Consider the following 13,457-nt stretch of genomic DNA (forward strand, 5'->3'; position numbering starts at 1 on the left):
CCGCCTCCGCGCACCCCCAGCCCGCCCGCGACGGCCGCCGCCACCAGCCCCGAGCGCCCCGGCCCCGAGCCCGTCTGCGTCCGCGGGGGCCTCTACGAGGTGGACGTCGCCAACGCCGAGTGCTACCCCGTCTACTGGAACCGTAAGTACTTCGCCTTCCCCGGCAGGACCCGGGAGTGCGTGGCGCCCGTGCGTCTTACTCCCGAGGAAGCCGGCGTTAGACAGCTTCAGGGTGTCGGACTACAGGATCGGGTGGGGTGGGGGACATGACCCAGGTTGGGATCCAGAGGAAGCCGCTGGGCGCCCGCCCTTGGGCCAGTCCAAGGCTTCCCTCTCTATCCGCCTAGCCTACCTTGCAGGCTTGTTGTGTGAGGTTTGTTTATTTATTTATTTCATTAGATTTATAGCCCGCCCTCCCCACCTTGTAGGCTCAGAGTGGGTGACGGCATGTATGTATCTGCAGTTAATGCAGGCTTACAGTGTTAAAAACATACTAAGATACTCAATTTATTCATTCATTCATTCTTTAGATTTGTATCCCGCCCTCCCTGAAGGCTCCGGGCAGCTAACAAGGGCATAAATGCCTAATAAAACAATACAAAATCCAGAAATAATCATCATTCTAGCATCGGCAAAACAACTGCATTAAACAACAACCGGCCTCAACAGCAAATGATGTGGTTAACAGGGGAGGAGAGGAGAAGCCGCTTGGGGGTCAGTGTTCCCTCTAGGCTGAGTGAGTGTGAGTTAGCTCACTGTTTTTTAGTCCCCAGCGCACAGATTTTTGCCTTGGCTCAGGCAGGATAGCTCCAGAGCAAACTAATCTATGCAGCAGCCAGATCACTCACTCACAACTTTTAATGCCAGTAGCTTCACAAAGTAGAATTTTTTGCTCACGAGACTCCACAGCTTAGAGGGAGCATTGCTTGGGGTCTCCATTGGGGAGGAAGGTAGTTTGGTGTAGTGGTTGGGAGCGTGAAGTCTAATCTGGGAGAACTGGGTTTGATTCCCCACTCCTCCACATGCAGCTGCTGGTGTGACCTTGGGTCAGTCACAAGTTCTCTTGGAGCTGTTCTCTCAAGGGCAGTCCTCGAGAGAGCTCTCTCAGCCCCACCTATCTCACAGGGTGTCTGCTGTGGGGAGGGGAAGGGGAAGGAGATAGTAAGCCACTGCTCTGAGACTCTGCTGCTATATAAATGAATGATAATAATAGGGTGGATGGGATGAATGTAGCCAGCAGCCCAATCCTTTTGTGCATTTTTTATTCTGTTCATCTGTTCCTCATCTTTCTCCCCGAATGGGACCCAAAGCTGCTTATGCTCTTCTCCTCCCTTGTATCCCCTCAACAACAACGCTGTGAGGTCGGTTAGGCTGACAGGGTGTGTGACTGGCCCAAGATCAGCCAGCGAGCTTCCAGGGCACGAGTGAGGATTTGAACCCAGGTCTCCCAGATCCTAGTCTGACACTTTAACCTGTACACCGCACTGTTTCTCTTTCACTTGGAAGTGATTCCCTGTTGAGTTCTACGGAGATTTGCATGGGGTGGCAGTCTCAGGCATGGCCCTGGCCGCACACGGATGAGGGAGGGGGGGGAGTTAGAAAGGACGCTGAAGACCTGCTGCAAGCTTGAACAGCTTCTTTCTCTCAGTCTTCCTTTGCGGCCCACACCCCAAATGCCTCCCTTTGCCTACGTTCATGTTTGACTCTTCCGACCACACACACACCCCCGCCGCCGCCGCCGCCAGCGTGATGGGTTCTAGCCCTGTTCTAGTACGATCCTTTCTTGTTTCATCTTTTCCTTGTCACACCGTTCCACTGTCCCACTCCCAATGCCGTAATCTGCCTACCCTGACTTTGTTTCTTCTAGCTATATATAGTAATCATGGTGCATTCCATTCAGATTTTGCTTACGCACACACCTGAGTATCTGGCAAAGGTGATGAGCAGCCGCTCATTACCATATGATACTTCCCGGCGGGCCCGCATCCACCGTCCTGCAATGCCTGCTTACTCACAGCAAGAATCCACACCTGCCAGGTAGGGGTGGAGCTGGAACTGAGCGCCTCTCCTTGTATCTCAGCCCTTCCCTTCCCTGTCTGCGCCTGGTTGTCTTTGGGTGCGGGACCAACATTACTTCCTCCAATCTGGCCAAAGGTCAACCAGGCGCTTTCTTACGCCATTCCCCTACCTGCTTTTACTTGCCTCCTGCCAAACCTGTGACTGCTTCCCCCTTAGCCATCCTAAGGAGGAGGTTTGCATTTCCGTCGAGTACCCCCTGAGCCAGTCTGCTGATTCAGGAGGATGCAGGTTTCCCTGTTCTCCTTCCTGTGCTCTTTTCCCTGAATAAACACCATAATGAGTTCTAGGAGTGTTCCGGCTGCCCTCGAGGCTTTGTGTACTGTGTGCTGAAATATTTCTGTGGCAAGAAAAACTGAACTCGTGATCAGTGTTCCCTCTAAGCTGTGGAGTCTTGTGAGCAAAAATTCTACTTTGTGAGCTATCGACGTTAAAGTTGTGAGCATGAATTAGCTTGCTCTGGAGCCGTCCTTCCTGAGCTAAGACAAACAATGTGTAAGCCGGAGGCTATTAAACTGTGAGCTAGCTCACACTAACTCAGCTTAGAGGGAACACTGCTCGTGATCTATGCAAAGTATTCATCTCTTGATTGGCTCACTTTCCCTGTACTTAAGTTTTTTGTATAAATTGAGGTTCCTGTAAGTTACAAGTCACAAGGAGTTTTAAAAAACATTACGCTCCACCCACACCTGCTGAAATCTTTTTCCTATACCTTCTGAGACTTTGCTAGGCATTGTCCACAGACTTTCAGCCATCAACAATAGGATTTTTTTAAAGACCGAGAGAGAGAGCACTCTTTCTTTTAGACCTGTGAGTAGAAAGCCAGGTCCATAGGAGAGAGGGAGCCTTCCAATTCAGAGGTAGTCACACTCGTGAATCCCAGCGTCAGGAGACCATGTCAAGGGAAGGCTTCGGCCTCTGTGCCCTGTTGTTGGACCTCCAGAGGAGGTGAGACATGTGTGAGATGTGGTCTGATCCAGCAGGGCTCTTCTTAGGTTCTCATGCGGACAACCACAGAAGAAGGCCAAAAACTATGGCAACGCTTTCTTAGCCAGTCAAAGATACAATCTGGGCAGACCGATTCAGGTGGGTAGCAGTGTTCCCTCTAAGCTGGCGTGAGCTAGCTCACGGTTTTTTAGCCTCCGGCTCACACTTTCTTCTCTTAGCTCAGGAAGGATGGACTCCAGCGCAAACTGATTGATGCAGTCGCCAAATCGCTCTCTCCCAACTTTAATGCCAGCAGCTCACAAAGTGGAATTTTTGCTCACGAGACTCCACAGATACATGTTTCTTTATATCTGGCCAAGCAGAGGATTATTACTCAACTTCCAACTGTCTTTTGTAACCAATTATGCTGTTTGAATATTGTTTTCTTGATGATGTCAGTCCATGTATAAAATATCATGTATTTCCTGAATATGTTCAGAATAGGTTCAAGGAGAAGATGAAGAAGAAGAAAGTTGTCAATTTTTGATTAACTATTTGGTCTAATTGTTTTCCTGTTAATTGAAGCATATTTCCTGAATGTGCTGAAGGAGCAGTTTCTGCCAAGAGCTCTCTCAGCCCCACCCACCTCACAGGGTGTCTGTTGTGGGGAGGGGAAGGGAAAGGAGATTGTAAGCCGCTCTGAGACTCCAAGTGAAGGGTGGGGTATAAATCCAATCTCTTCTTCTTCTTCTTCTCTTCTTAGAGGGAGCATTGGTGGGTAGCAGGGCTGCCAAACCGCGATGGGGGATCTGTATGTCTTCACAGGATCCCTGCCGCGGGGGACAGCGATACATGTTGCACCGCCGTCACCAGGATGTGACGCTACGCGTTGCTCTGGCAATGGGGCTGTTTGGAGTCCCGTTGCCAGAGCGACACGTAGCGTCACATCCTGGCGTCGGCGGTGCAACGCATATCGCTGTCCCCCGTGGCAGGGATCCTGTGAAGACATGTGGATCCCCCACCGCGGCTTGGCAGCCCTGGTGGGTAGCCATGTTGGTCTGAAGCAACAGGACAAAATTTGAGTCCAGTGGCACCTTTAAGACCAACAAAGTTGTATTCAAGGCGTACGCTTCCATGTATCTGAAGAAGTTTGCTTGCACACGAAAGCTTATACCTTAAATAAAGCTTTGTTGGTCTTATAGGTGCCACTGGACTCAAATTTTAATCTGGGCAGAGTGAAGGATTCCAAGAGGATCCTTTCCCCCCCTTATGATTACCTCTGCATTAACCATTATTCTTTATCTTTCCATGCTTACAGGGTATAAGCGCATGTTACATCACACTGTGCAGCCACAGTTCTACTATTTCAAACTGGGGCCTGCTGTTCTAAGAGTTCTGACAATTACTCATTATCCTGCATGACGTCATTCCCACCTTGCAGTAGAGGAAGATTCCTCAGCCTGCTGCTTATCTGATGAGCTAGACTTGTTCTTAACCTTTAGTCTACTGCTGCTCATCAAATACGCATGCAGTGTGTCACTGAATGCCCTCCCTCAAACCAGAAGTGAAAAATTAGGATCTCAAAACAGCATGCCAGGCAAGGCGACAGTATTTACATAGGCAAACTGAGCGGTCGGGTTAGAACGGATAAAAGGAAGTCCTTTACCCAAAGAGTGATTAACACATGGAATTCACTGCCACAGGAGGTGGTAGCAGCTACAAGCATGGACGGCTTCGAGAGGGAATTGGATAAGCATATGGAGCAGAGGTCCATCAGTGGCTACTAGCCACGGGGTACAGATAGGAACTCTCAGTCTGGGGCAAGGGATGCTCTGTGTTCTTGGTGCTTGGGTGGGTCAACAGTGGAAGGGCTTCTAGTGTCCTGACCCTACTGGTGGACCTCCTGATGGCCCCTGGTGTTTTTGGCCACTGTGTGACACAGAGTGTTCGACTGGATGGGCCATTGGCCTGATCCAACATTGGCTCTTCTTATCTTCTTGTGTTCTTAAATGTATAATGTATGTATACGCCAATCTCAGGCATACGTTCAGTGAGATCCTGGTGGCCATCATCCAGCTCTGTGACGTTAGTCTTTATTCCAATTCATGCTGTGGCACTTTTTATTTTAGGTGCAGTGAATTTTGGCAGTGAATTTTATTTTTTATACCCCACCTTTCCCTCGTGGTTCAGTTGCAGTTTCAAATTTTAAAGCATGCGAAGTACAATAACCCACCTTCCCAAGCAGCTGGCTGCAACTTAAACACATTAAAGGTCTGAATGAAGTGGCCTTGCGGTGCTTCCTAAAAACTTAAACTGCTCAGGAGCTTGTTCAGCCATAGTTCTGTCAGAGCTGTTTTCTCAAGGACAGTTCTGGAAAGAGCTCTCTCAGCCCCACCTACCTCACAGGGTGTCTGTGGTGGGGAGGGGAAGGGAAAGGAGCTTGTAAGCCGCTCTGAGACTCCTTTGGGTAGTGAAGGGCGGGGTATAAATCCAATCTCTTCTTCTTCCTCCTCCTCCTCCTCCATCATCATCCTAGGAAAAAGCACAGGCTCTGGCAGATGCGGGGTGGGGGGTGGGGTGCTGCTTTAAGTTGGGAAAGAACCAGCAGGTGGCAACCCGAGGGCACATACAGGGAGAGGCCGATATTTGGGTCCTGGGCTGTCATAACCAGCCCCTTGGATTGAACTCAGAAACAGACTGGCAGCAAACTGATGTGTCCCCATCAGCCAACCCCTGACAATAATCAGGCCGCTGTATTCTGAGCCATTTGTAGTTTCCAGAGGGCAGGTGAAAGAAGAGTTTAGTACAGTAACCCCGCAATGGTAACAAAAACATGGGTTAGCGTGGCTAGGTTGGCTGAGTCTAAGAAAGGAGAAAGTTGGTGAACCAAATGCAGGTGACAGTAAGCGTCCTCGGCCACCGCACCAAGCTGCGTGGCAAACAGCAAGGATGGTTCTGGAAGCACCCCCAAGCTCTTAACCTGCTCTGTAGAAGAAGAGAAGAAGAAGAGATTGGATTTATACCCCGCCCTTCACTTGGAGTCTCAGAGCGGCTTACAAACTCCTTTCCCTTCCCCGCCCCACAACAGACACCCTGTGAGGTGGGTGGGGCTGAGAGAACTCTGACACAAGCTGCTCTTTTTCAAGGACAGCTGTGCCAGAGCTTGTGACTGACCCAAGGTCACATCAGCAGGTGCAAGTGGAGGAGTGGGGAATCAAACCCGGTTCTCCCAGATTAGAGTCCGCACACTTAACCACTACACCAAACTGTAGACACCAGCTGCTCCACTCTGCCCGCCACATGTGGATCCGGTCCCTCTGACGTCTTCAGCTGGTCCAGGGGGGAACTCGTGGGCACTCAATTAAATTGCTGAGCAGTCGGGTTAGAATGGATAGAAGGAAGTCATTCTTCACCCAAAGAGTGATGAACACCTGGAATTCACTGCCACAGGAGTTGGTGGCGGCTACAAGCATGGGCGGCTTCAAGAGGGAATTAGATAAGCATATGGAGCAGAAGTCCATCAGTGGCTATTAGCCACAAGGTATAGATAGGAAACTCTCCTTCTGAGCCAAGTGATGCTCTGTATTCTTGGTGCTTGGGTGGGCAACAGTGGGGGGGCACTGCTGGACCTCCTAATGGCACCTGGTATTTTTGGCCACTGTGTGACAGAGTGTTGGACTGGATGGGCCATTGGCCTGCTCCAACATTGGCCTCTCTTATGTTCTTAAGTCTTAAGACCTGGAGTTTTATGCCGGGAATAAGGGTGAGCAAAATAAAATGTCCGTACAGCGCCCGTCAGAAGCCACTGCAAGTGGAAAGAAGGGACCACTTCACTTTCTGCCTTACACAATCAGATTCTTCCCTTGGGAATTAGTCCCTGTTCAGAAGTGATGCTGTAATACTATCACAGATTTCCACAAAACTGACAACTTGCATACGTGTATGCACTTCTGGGTCTGCTCCCCTTGCCTCTTTCCAAATTATCTTCCAGCAGAAAATCGGGCACCTTTGCGCGACTGCTGTCTCCATCTAGCTTCACTGCCAGCACGGTCCCAGCTTCTGTTTCTGTAGACGAGTCTCCTTGGTTTGGCAGTTGCTGTGCATTTGCCACATGGCATCTGCTACCCAAGGCTATTTGTCTATCACATTTTTATTCTGTTCTCTTTCCTCCAAGAAGCGCATCGTATTTAGTACAAATCTTTCCTCACGGTGTTGTGGGGAAGATGAGTTAGGCCAAGAGGGTGCATGTCGCCCAAGGTCAACCAGTGGATTTGAACCCCATCTTCCTAATCCAGTCCTTCAACTTCACACCCCTTTCTGATTCTTTCCCCCTGACATTTCTGGTTCTTTTCCCCTGACATTTCCCGGCAGTGGAGATTTGTTTCACTTGGGAACAGTAATTACGGGGCGGCTAGGAGCATGTATGAAACTTATTATTTAGTGTAGAACTTGGCTTGGGGAAAAGAACTTGGTGTCTAACCCTGAGGCTAGCCAAGAAGAATTTGAGAACATGGGACAATATCTAGTGGGAACCCTGAAGCCAAATAAAGGGTGCATAGGGCATGTTTACCCTATATAATATTAGCAATTCCTCATTGCTTTATTAATTCAGGTGGGTAGTGTGGCGTCCTCACTTATTGGGGGGATGGTTTTACCTTTAAAACACTTTCTGTGTACCTAAACTTGGTGGATTTCTGCTGCCTCTAGGAATTAAAAATTCCAAATTTCTCTCTTTTGGTAGAATGACCTGGGGTCTGGGCACTTCAGAGGACTATGTGACCCTGAAGAAGGACTATTCTGATTTCTGGGATAAGTTTAAACAAAAATTGATTAATTTAATAAAGAACAAAATAGGTTGCTGATGAAAGGAACTTGTAAATCTAACTGGTAAAGCTTGGTGTCACAGTCTCTCGAACTCCCAGAACTCCACTCTGACAGGCGTAGACAGTCTAATCTCTCTCTCTCATCTATATATAGCCACACAGGCTGAACTCTTTGTCTTATTCACACAGAATAGACTCAAAACTATGCTCTCCCTTAAAACTTCACACACAGAAGCACTCTCATAGACACCCGCACTCTCAGTCGTCAGCCAATCACATCACACTTATCTCCCTCTATCACTCTCCTTACAGTACTGCAGTCAAACTAAACATTTAAAGAAACACACACACCAAAACAAGAAATCATTACAGGTAGCCATGTTGGTCTGAAGCAGCAGAACAAAGTTTGAGTCCGGTGGCACCTTCAAGACCAACAAAGTTTTATTCTGGGCATAAGCTTTCGCGTGCGTGCACATGAAAGCTTATACCCAGAATAAGACTTTGTTGGTCTTGAAGGTGCCACCGGACTCAAACTTTGTTCCACTTTATTAATGTCACCAACTCTTCAGACCACTTATGACCCCCACTTTCCATAGCTTTTCTTTAGTGTTGTTTAAAATATCCCCGTTGAAAACCTGGATGTTGGAGACAGCATAAATGGAGCAGAAGTGAGCAGGTGTTTGAATGTTTTTTGCATACTCAGATCACTGAACGCAGGTGTACTTGCCGTGCCATAAAACCATGCAAGAACGCACACATAGCCAGACTGCATCTGGCTTGGATAGCCCAGGTTAGGCCTATCTTGGAAGCTAGGCAGGGTCAGCCCCAGTGAGTGCGGTGGCGCAAGTGGTTAAGACGCTGAACTGCAGGCTGTGGAAGGTCGGTAGTTCAGCAGTTGGAGACCCGAGTGTGCCGCATGACGGAGTGAGCTCCCGTCTCTAGTTCCAGCTCCTGCCAACCTAGCAGTTCGAAAGCAAGACATTGCAAGTAGATAAATAGGGACCACTTCGGTGGGAAGGTAACAGCGTTCCGTGCGCCTTGGTGTTTAGTCATGCCGGCCACATGACCACGGAAAGGTCTTCGGACAGCGCTGGCTCTTCGGCTTGGAAGCGGAGATGAGCACCACAACCCTAGAGTCGGAATCGACTGGCTTTTGAGCAAGGGAACCCTTTACCTTTACCTAGGAGACCATCAAGGAAGTAGGGTTGCTCCACAAGCCAGGCAATGGCAAACCACCTTTGAAAGTCTCCTGCCTTGAAAAACGTACGGGGGTTGCCCTAAGTTGGCTGCAATTTGACTGTGCTTTTCCACCACCACCCCTTCCTCATCTGAAGTGGGTGGAGAAGGTGAGGTCTCATACAGGTGGGGGTAGTTGGATATCTTGCACCTTTAGTGACCTTGGTTTGTGAAGCAGAAACCTTCCAACTGCAGAATGGGAGAAACGGCTTAAATTTTCCCCCCTGGCCAGTTGTTTCAAAAGGTAGCAGAAGGCAGCAATACCTACTTGTCTGATGCGGCAACAGTGTGGGAGGGGAGGCAGAGATTAGGAGACAGTGACATGTAAGCAGAGCAGAGACTGAAATCGGTGCCCTGCTGAGCTGTTTTTTCCCACTGCAAGCAATTTCATCTTATTAAATCCGGCTGACAGATGTTGTAAATGGCAGCATATGCCGTTCACAGGGGGATTTCCGAGGTTTGGAGGGAGAAGTTCCACAACACCAGATTCAAAAGCAGCACTGTGTCAAGAGGGGATGTAAACATGTGGCCTTGAGAAGATTAAGAGCAAGATGCCTTTCTGTCAACAGTAATATTATAGCTGCGGTGGCCTATTTACCTTGGGTAGCTGTATCAGTTTTCGGGGCTAAAATCACAGGTGATACGTGCCTTTTGATACTCTTGTGGGAGTCTCCCTGTTGGTTACTCTGCAGTATGGTGCCTGTAACTACACTTCCTCAATGTCTTTTCTGCCCTGATGTGGAGGCTTATTGCCTTCCCATTGGTTCTCTTTTTTGACAAGCCATTCCAGATTGCTTTAGTAGCAGTTTTCATTATCTTCAGTACTTCAGTTATTTTTTTAAATGGTATATGGCCTTTTTTGTTGTTCAGTCCCACAGTCGAGTCCGACTCTTCGCGACCCCATAGACCAGATCCCGCCAGGCTTTCCTGTCTTCCGTGTCCGCTGAAGCTGGCTTAATTTCATGTTCGTTGCATCTATGACACTGTCTAACCATCTCATCCTTTGCCGTCCCCGTCTTCTTTGACCTTCAATCGTTCCCAGCATCAGGGTCTTCTCCAGTGAGGGCTCCCTTCTCATTGGGAGGCCAAAGTATTTGAGCTTCAGTTTCATTATCTGGCCTTCCAGGGAACAGTCAGGGTTGATTTCTTTTAGGACTGACTGATTTGATCCCCTTGCAATCCAAGGGACTCTCAAGAGTCTTCTCCAGCACCATAGTTCAAAAGAATCTATTCTTCAGCGCTCGGCCTTCCTGATAGTCCTACTCTCACAGCCATACATGACTACTGGGAATACCATTGCTTTGACCATGCGGACTTTAGTCGGCAGGGTGATGTGTCTACTTTTTATCATGCTGTTTAGGTGCGCCATCGCTTTCCTCCCAAGGAGCAGGCGTCTTTTAATTTCATGACTGCTGTCACAGTCTGCGGTGATCTGGGATCCCAGGAACGTGAAGTCTGTCACTACTTCCACGACTTCCCCTTCTATTTGCCAAGGAGTCATGGGGCCGGATGCCATGATCTTAGTTTTTTTGATGTTGAGCTTCAAGCCCACTTTTGCGCTCTCCTCTTTTACCCTGAGCAAGAGGCTCTTTAGGTCCTCTTCACTTTCAGCCATTAGAGTGGTATCATCTGCATATCTGAGGTTGTTGATCTTTTCCCCAGCAATCTTAATTCCCACTTGTGATTCATCCAGGCCAGCATTTCGCATGATGTACTCTGCATATATATTAAATAAGCAAGGCGACAATATACATCCTTGTCGTACTCCTTTTCCTATGCTAAACCAATCAGTTGTTCCATATCCAGTTCTAACTGTCGCTTCTTGGCCCTTATACAGGTTTCTCAAGAGACATGTGAGGTGGTCTGGTACTCCCATCTCTTTAAGGACCTGCCATAGTTTGTTGTGATCCACACAGTCAAAAGCTTTAGCATAGTCAATGAAGCAGAAGTAGATATTTTTCTGGTACTCTCTTGCTTTCTCCATAATCCAGCGAATGTTGGCAATATGATCTCTCGTTCCTCTACCTCTTCGAAACCCAGCTTGTACTTCTGGTAGTTCTCTATCCACGTACTGTTGAAGCCTAGCTTGTAGGATCTTGAGCATGACCTTGCTAGCGTGTGATATGAGTGCAATTGTGCGATAGTTTGAACATTCCTTGGCGTTGCCCTTCTTTGGGATTGGAATGTATACTGATCTTTTCCAATCCTGTGGCCACTGTTGCGTTTTCCAAATTTGCTGGCAAATGGAGTGCAGCACTTTAACAGCATCATCTTCTAAGACTTTGAATAGCTCAGCTGGAATACCATCACCTCCACTAGCTTTGTTGTTAGCAATGCTTTCTAAGGCCCATTTAACTTCACATTCCAGGATGTCTGGCTCGAGGTCAGTGATTATACCGTCGTGGTTGTCAAGGACATCGAGGTCTTTCTTGTATAGTTCTTCTGTGTATTCTTGCCATCTTTTCCTAATCTCTTCTGCTTCTGTTAGGTCCCTACCGTTTTTGTCCTTTATCATGGCCAGCTTTGCATGGAACGCTCCCTTGATTTCTCCAATTTTCTTGAAGAGATCTCTAGTCCTTCCCATTCTATTGTTTTCTTCTATTACTTTGCACTGTTCATTCAGGAAGGCCTCCTTATCTCTCCTTGCTGTTCTCTGGAAATCTGCGTTCAGTTGGGTAAATCTTTCCTTTTCGCCTTTGCCTTTCGCTTTCCTTCTTTCCTCTGCTATTTGTAAAGCCTCATCAGAAAGCCACTTTGCTTTCTTACATTTCTTTTTCTTTGGGATGGTGGTGATTGCTGCCTCCTGTACAATGTCACGAACCTCCGTCCATAGTTCTTCAGGCACTCTATCTATCAAATCCAGACCCTTGAATCTATTCTTCACCTCTACTGTATATTCATCAGGGATGTGATCTAGGTCAAACCTGAATGGCCTCATGGTTTTCCCGATTTTCTTCAGTTTAAGTCTGAATTTTGCAATGAGTAGCTCATGATCTGAACCACAGTCAGCTCCAGGTCTTGTTTTTACTGACTGGATAGAGCTTCTCCATCTTTGACTGCAAATTATATAGTCAATCTGATTTCGGTGTTGCCCATCTGGTGATGTCCATGTGTAGAGTCGCCTCTTAGGTTGTTGGAAAAGGGTGTTCGCTATGACCAGTGTGTTCTCTTGACAAAACTCTGTTAACCTTTGCCCTGCTTCATTTTGCTTTCCAAGGCCAAACTTGTCTGTTATTCCAGTTACCTTTTCACTTCCTACTTTAGCATTCCAGTCCCCTATGATGATGAGGACATCATTTTTTGGTGTTAGTTCTAGGAGGTGTTGTAGGTCTTCATAGAACCGGTCCACTTCAGCCTCTTCTGCATCAGTGGTTGGGGCATAGACTTGGATTACTGTGATGTTGAATGGTTTGCCTTGGAATCGGACAGAAATCATTCTGTCATTTTTGAGATTGTATCCCAGTACTGCCTTTTGCACTCTCTTGTTGACTATAAAGGCCACACCATTTTTTCTACGAAATTCCTGGCCACAGTAGTAGATATAATGGTCTTCTGAGTTAAATTCGCCCATTCCTGTACACTTTAGTTCACTGATTCCTAGGATATCGATGTTCAGTCTTGCCATCTCATTTTTGACCACGTCAAGCTTACCTTGATTCATAGATCTTACATTCCAGGTTCCTATGTAGTATTGTTCTTTGCAGCATCGGACTTTCCTTTCACCATCAGACACATCCACAACTGAGCGTCATAAGAACATAAGAGACGCCAATGTTGGATCAGGCCAAAGGCCCATCCAGTCCAACACTCTGTGTCACACAGTGGCCAGAAATACCAGGTGCCATCAGGAGGTCCACCAGTGGGTCTTTTCAGCTTTGTCCCAGCTGCTTCACTCTTTCTGGGGTTACTTGTACTTGCCCTCTGCTCTTCCCCAGTAGCATATTGGACATCCTCTGACCTGAGGGGCTCATCTTCCGGTGTCATATCTTTTAGCCTTTTGATACTGTCCATGGGGTTTTCTTGGCAAAAATACTGGAGTGGGTTGCCATTTCCTTATCCAGTGGATCACACTTGGTCTGAGTTTTCTGCTGTGGCCTGTCCATCTTGGTTGGTCCTCCATGGCATAGCCCACAGCCTTATCGAACCACGCAAGCCCCCTCGCCATGACAAGGCAGTGATCCATCAGGGACGGTATATGGCCTATAGGCTCTTAAACCTAATAAACTGAAGAACTGAACTGAAGTTGTCATTATTATGCATTTTTTGCCTGTTTTTATGCCTAGTTTCCTGTTTGCTGCCTTCTGCAGAGTCAGATCCTAGAAATTCTGCCTTGGGACCGATGCCATTCGCAGTGGTACAGCTTGCGTTCCTTTAATTAAAGATAAGAGCATCGGA

At 47.8% G+C, this 13,457-nt stretch overlaps 1 protein-coding gene across 1 annotated transcript in view; it reads left to right on the forward strand.

Annotated features, from left to right (window-relative positions):
• The window catches only part of DDHD1 (DDHD domain containing 1), an 80,532-nt gene that overhangs the window by 8,594 nt on the left and 58,481 nt on the right, over positions 1–13,457 (forward strand). Inside the window, exon 2 of the mRNA XM_015415511.1 lies at positions 21–142. Within this exon, the coding sequence (XP_015270997.1) occupies positions 21–142 (122 nt within the window). The remainder of the gene's footprint in view (positions 1–20; positions 143–13,457) is intronic.

Source organism: Gekko japonicus, unplaced genomic scaffold (genome assembly GCF_001447785.1).
Source record: "Gekko japonicus isolate JY-2015 unplaced genomic scaffold, Gekko_japonicus_V1.1 scaffold2089, whole genome shotgun sequence".
Classification (NCBI taxonomy): Eukaryota; Metazoa; Chordata; class Lepidosauria; order Squamata; family Gekkonidae; genus Gekko; species Gekko japonicus.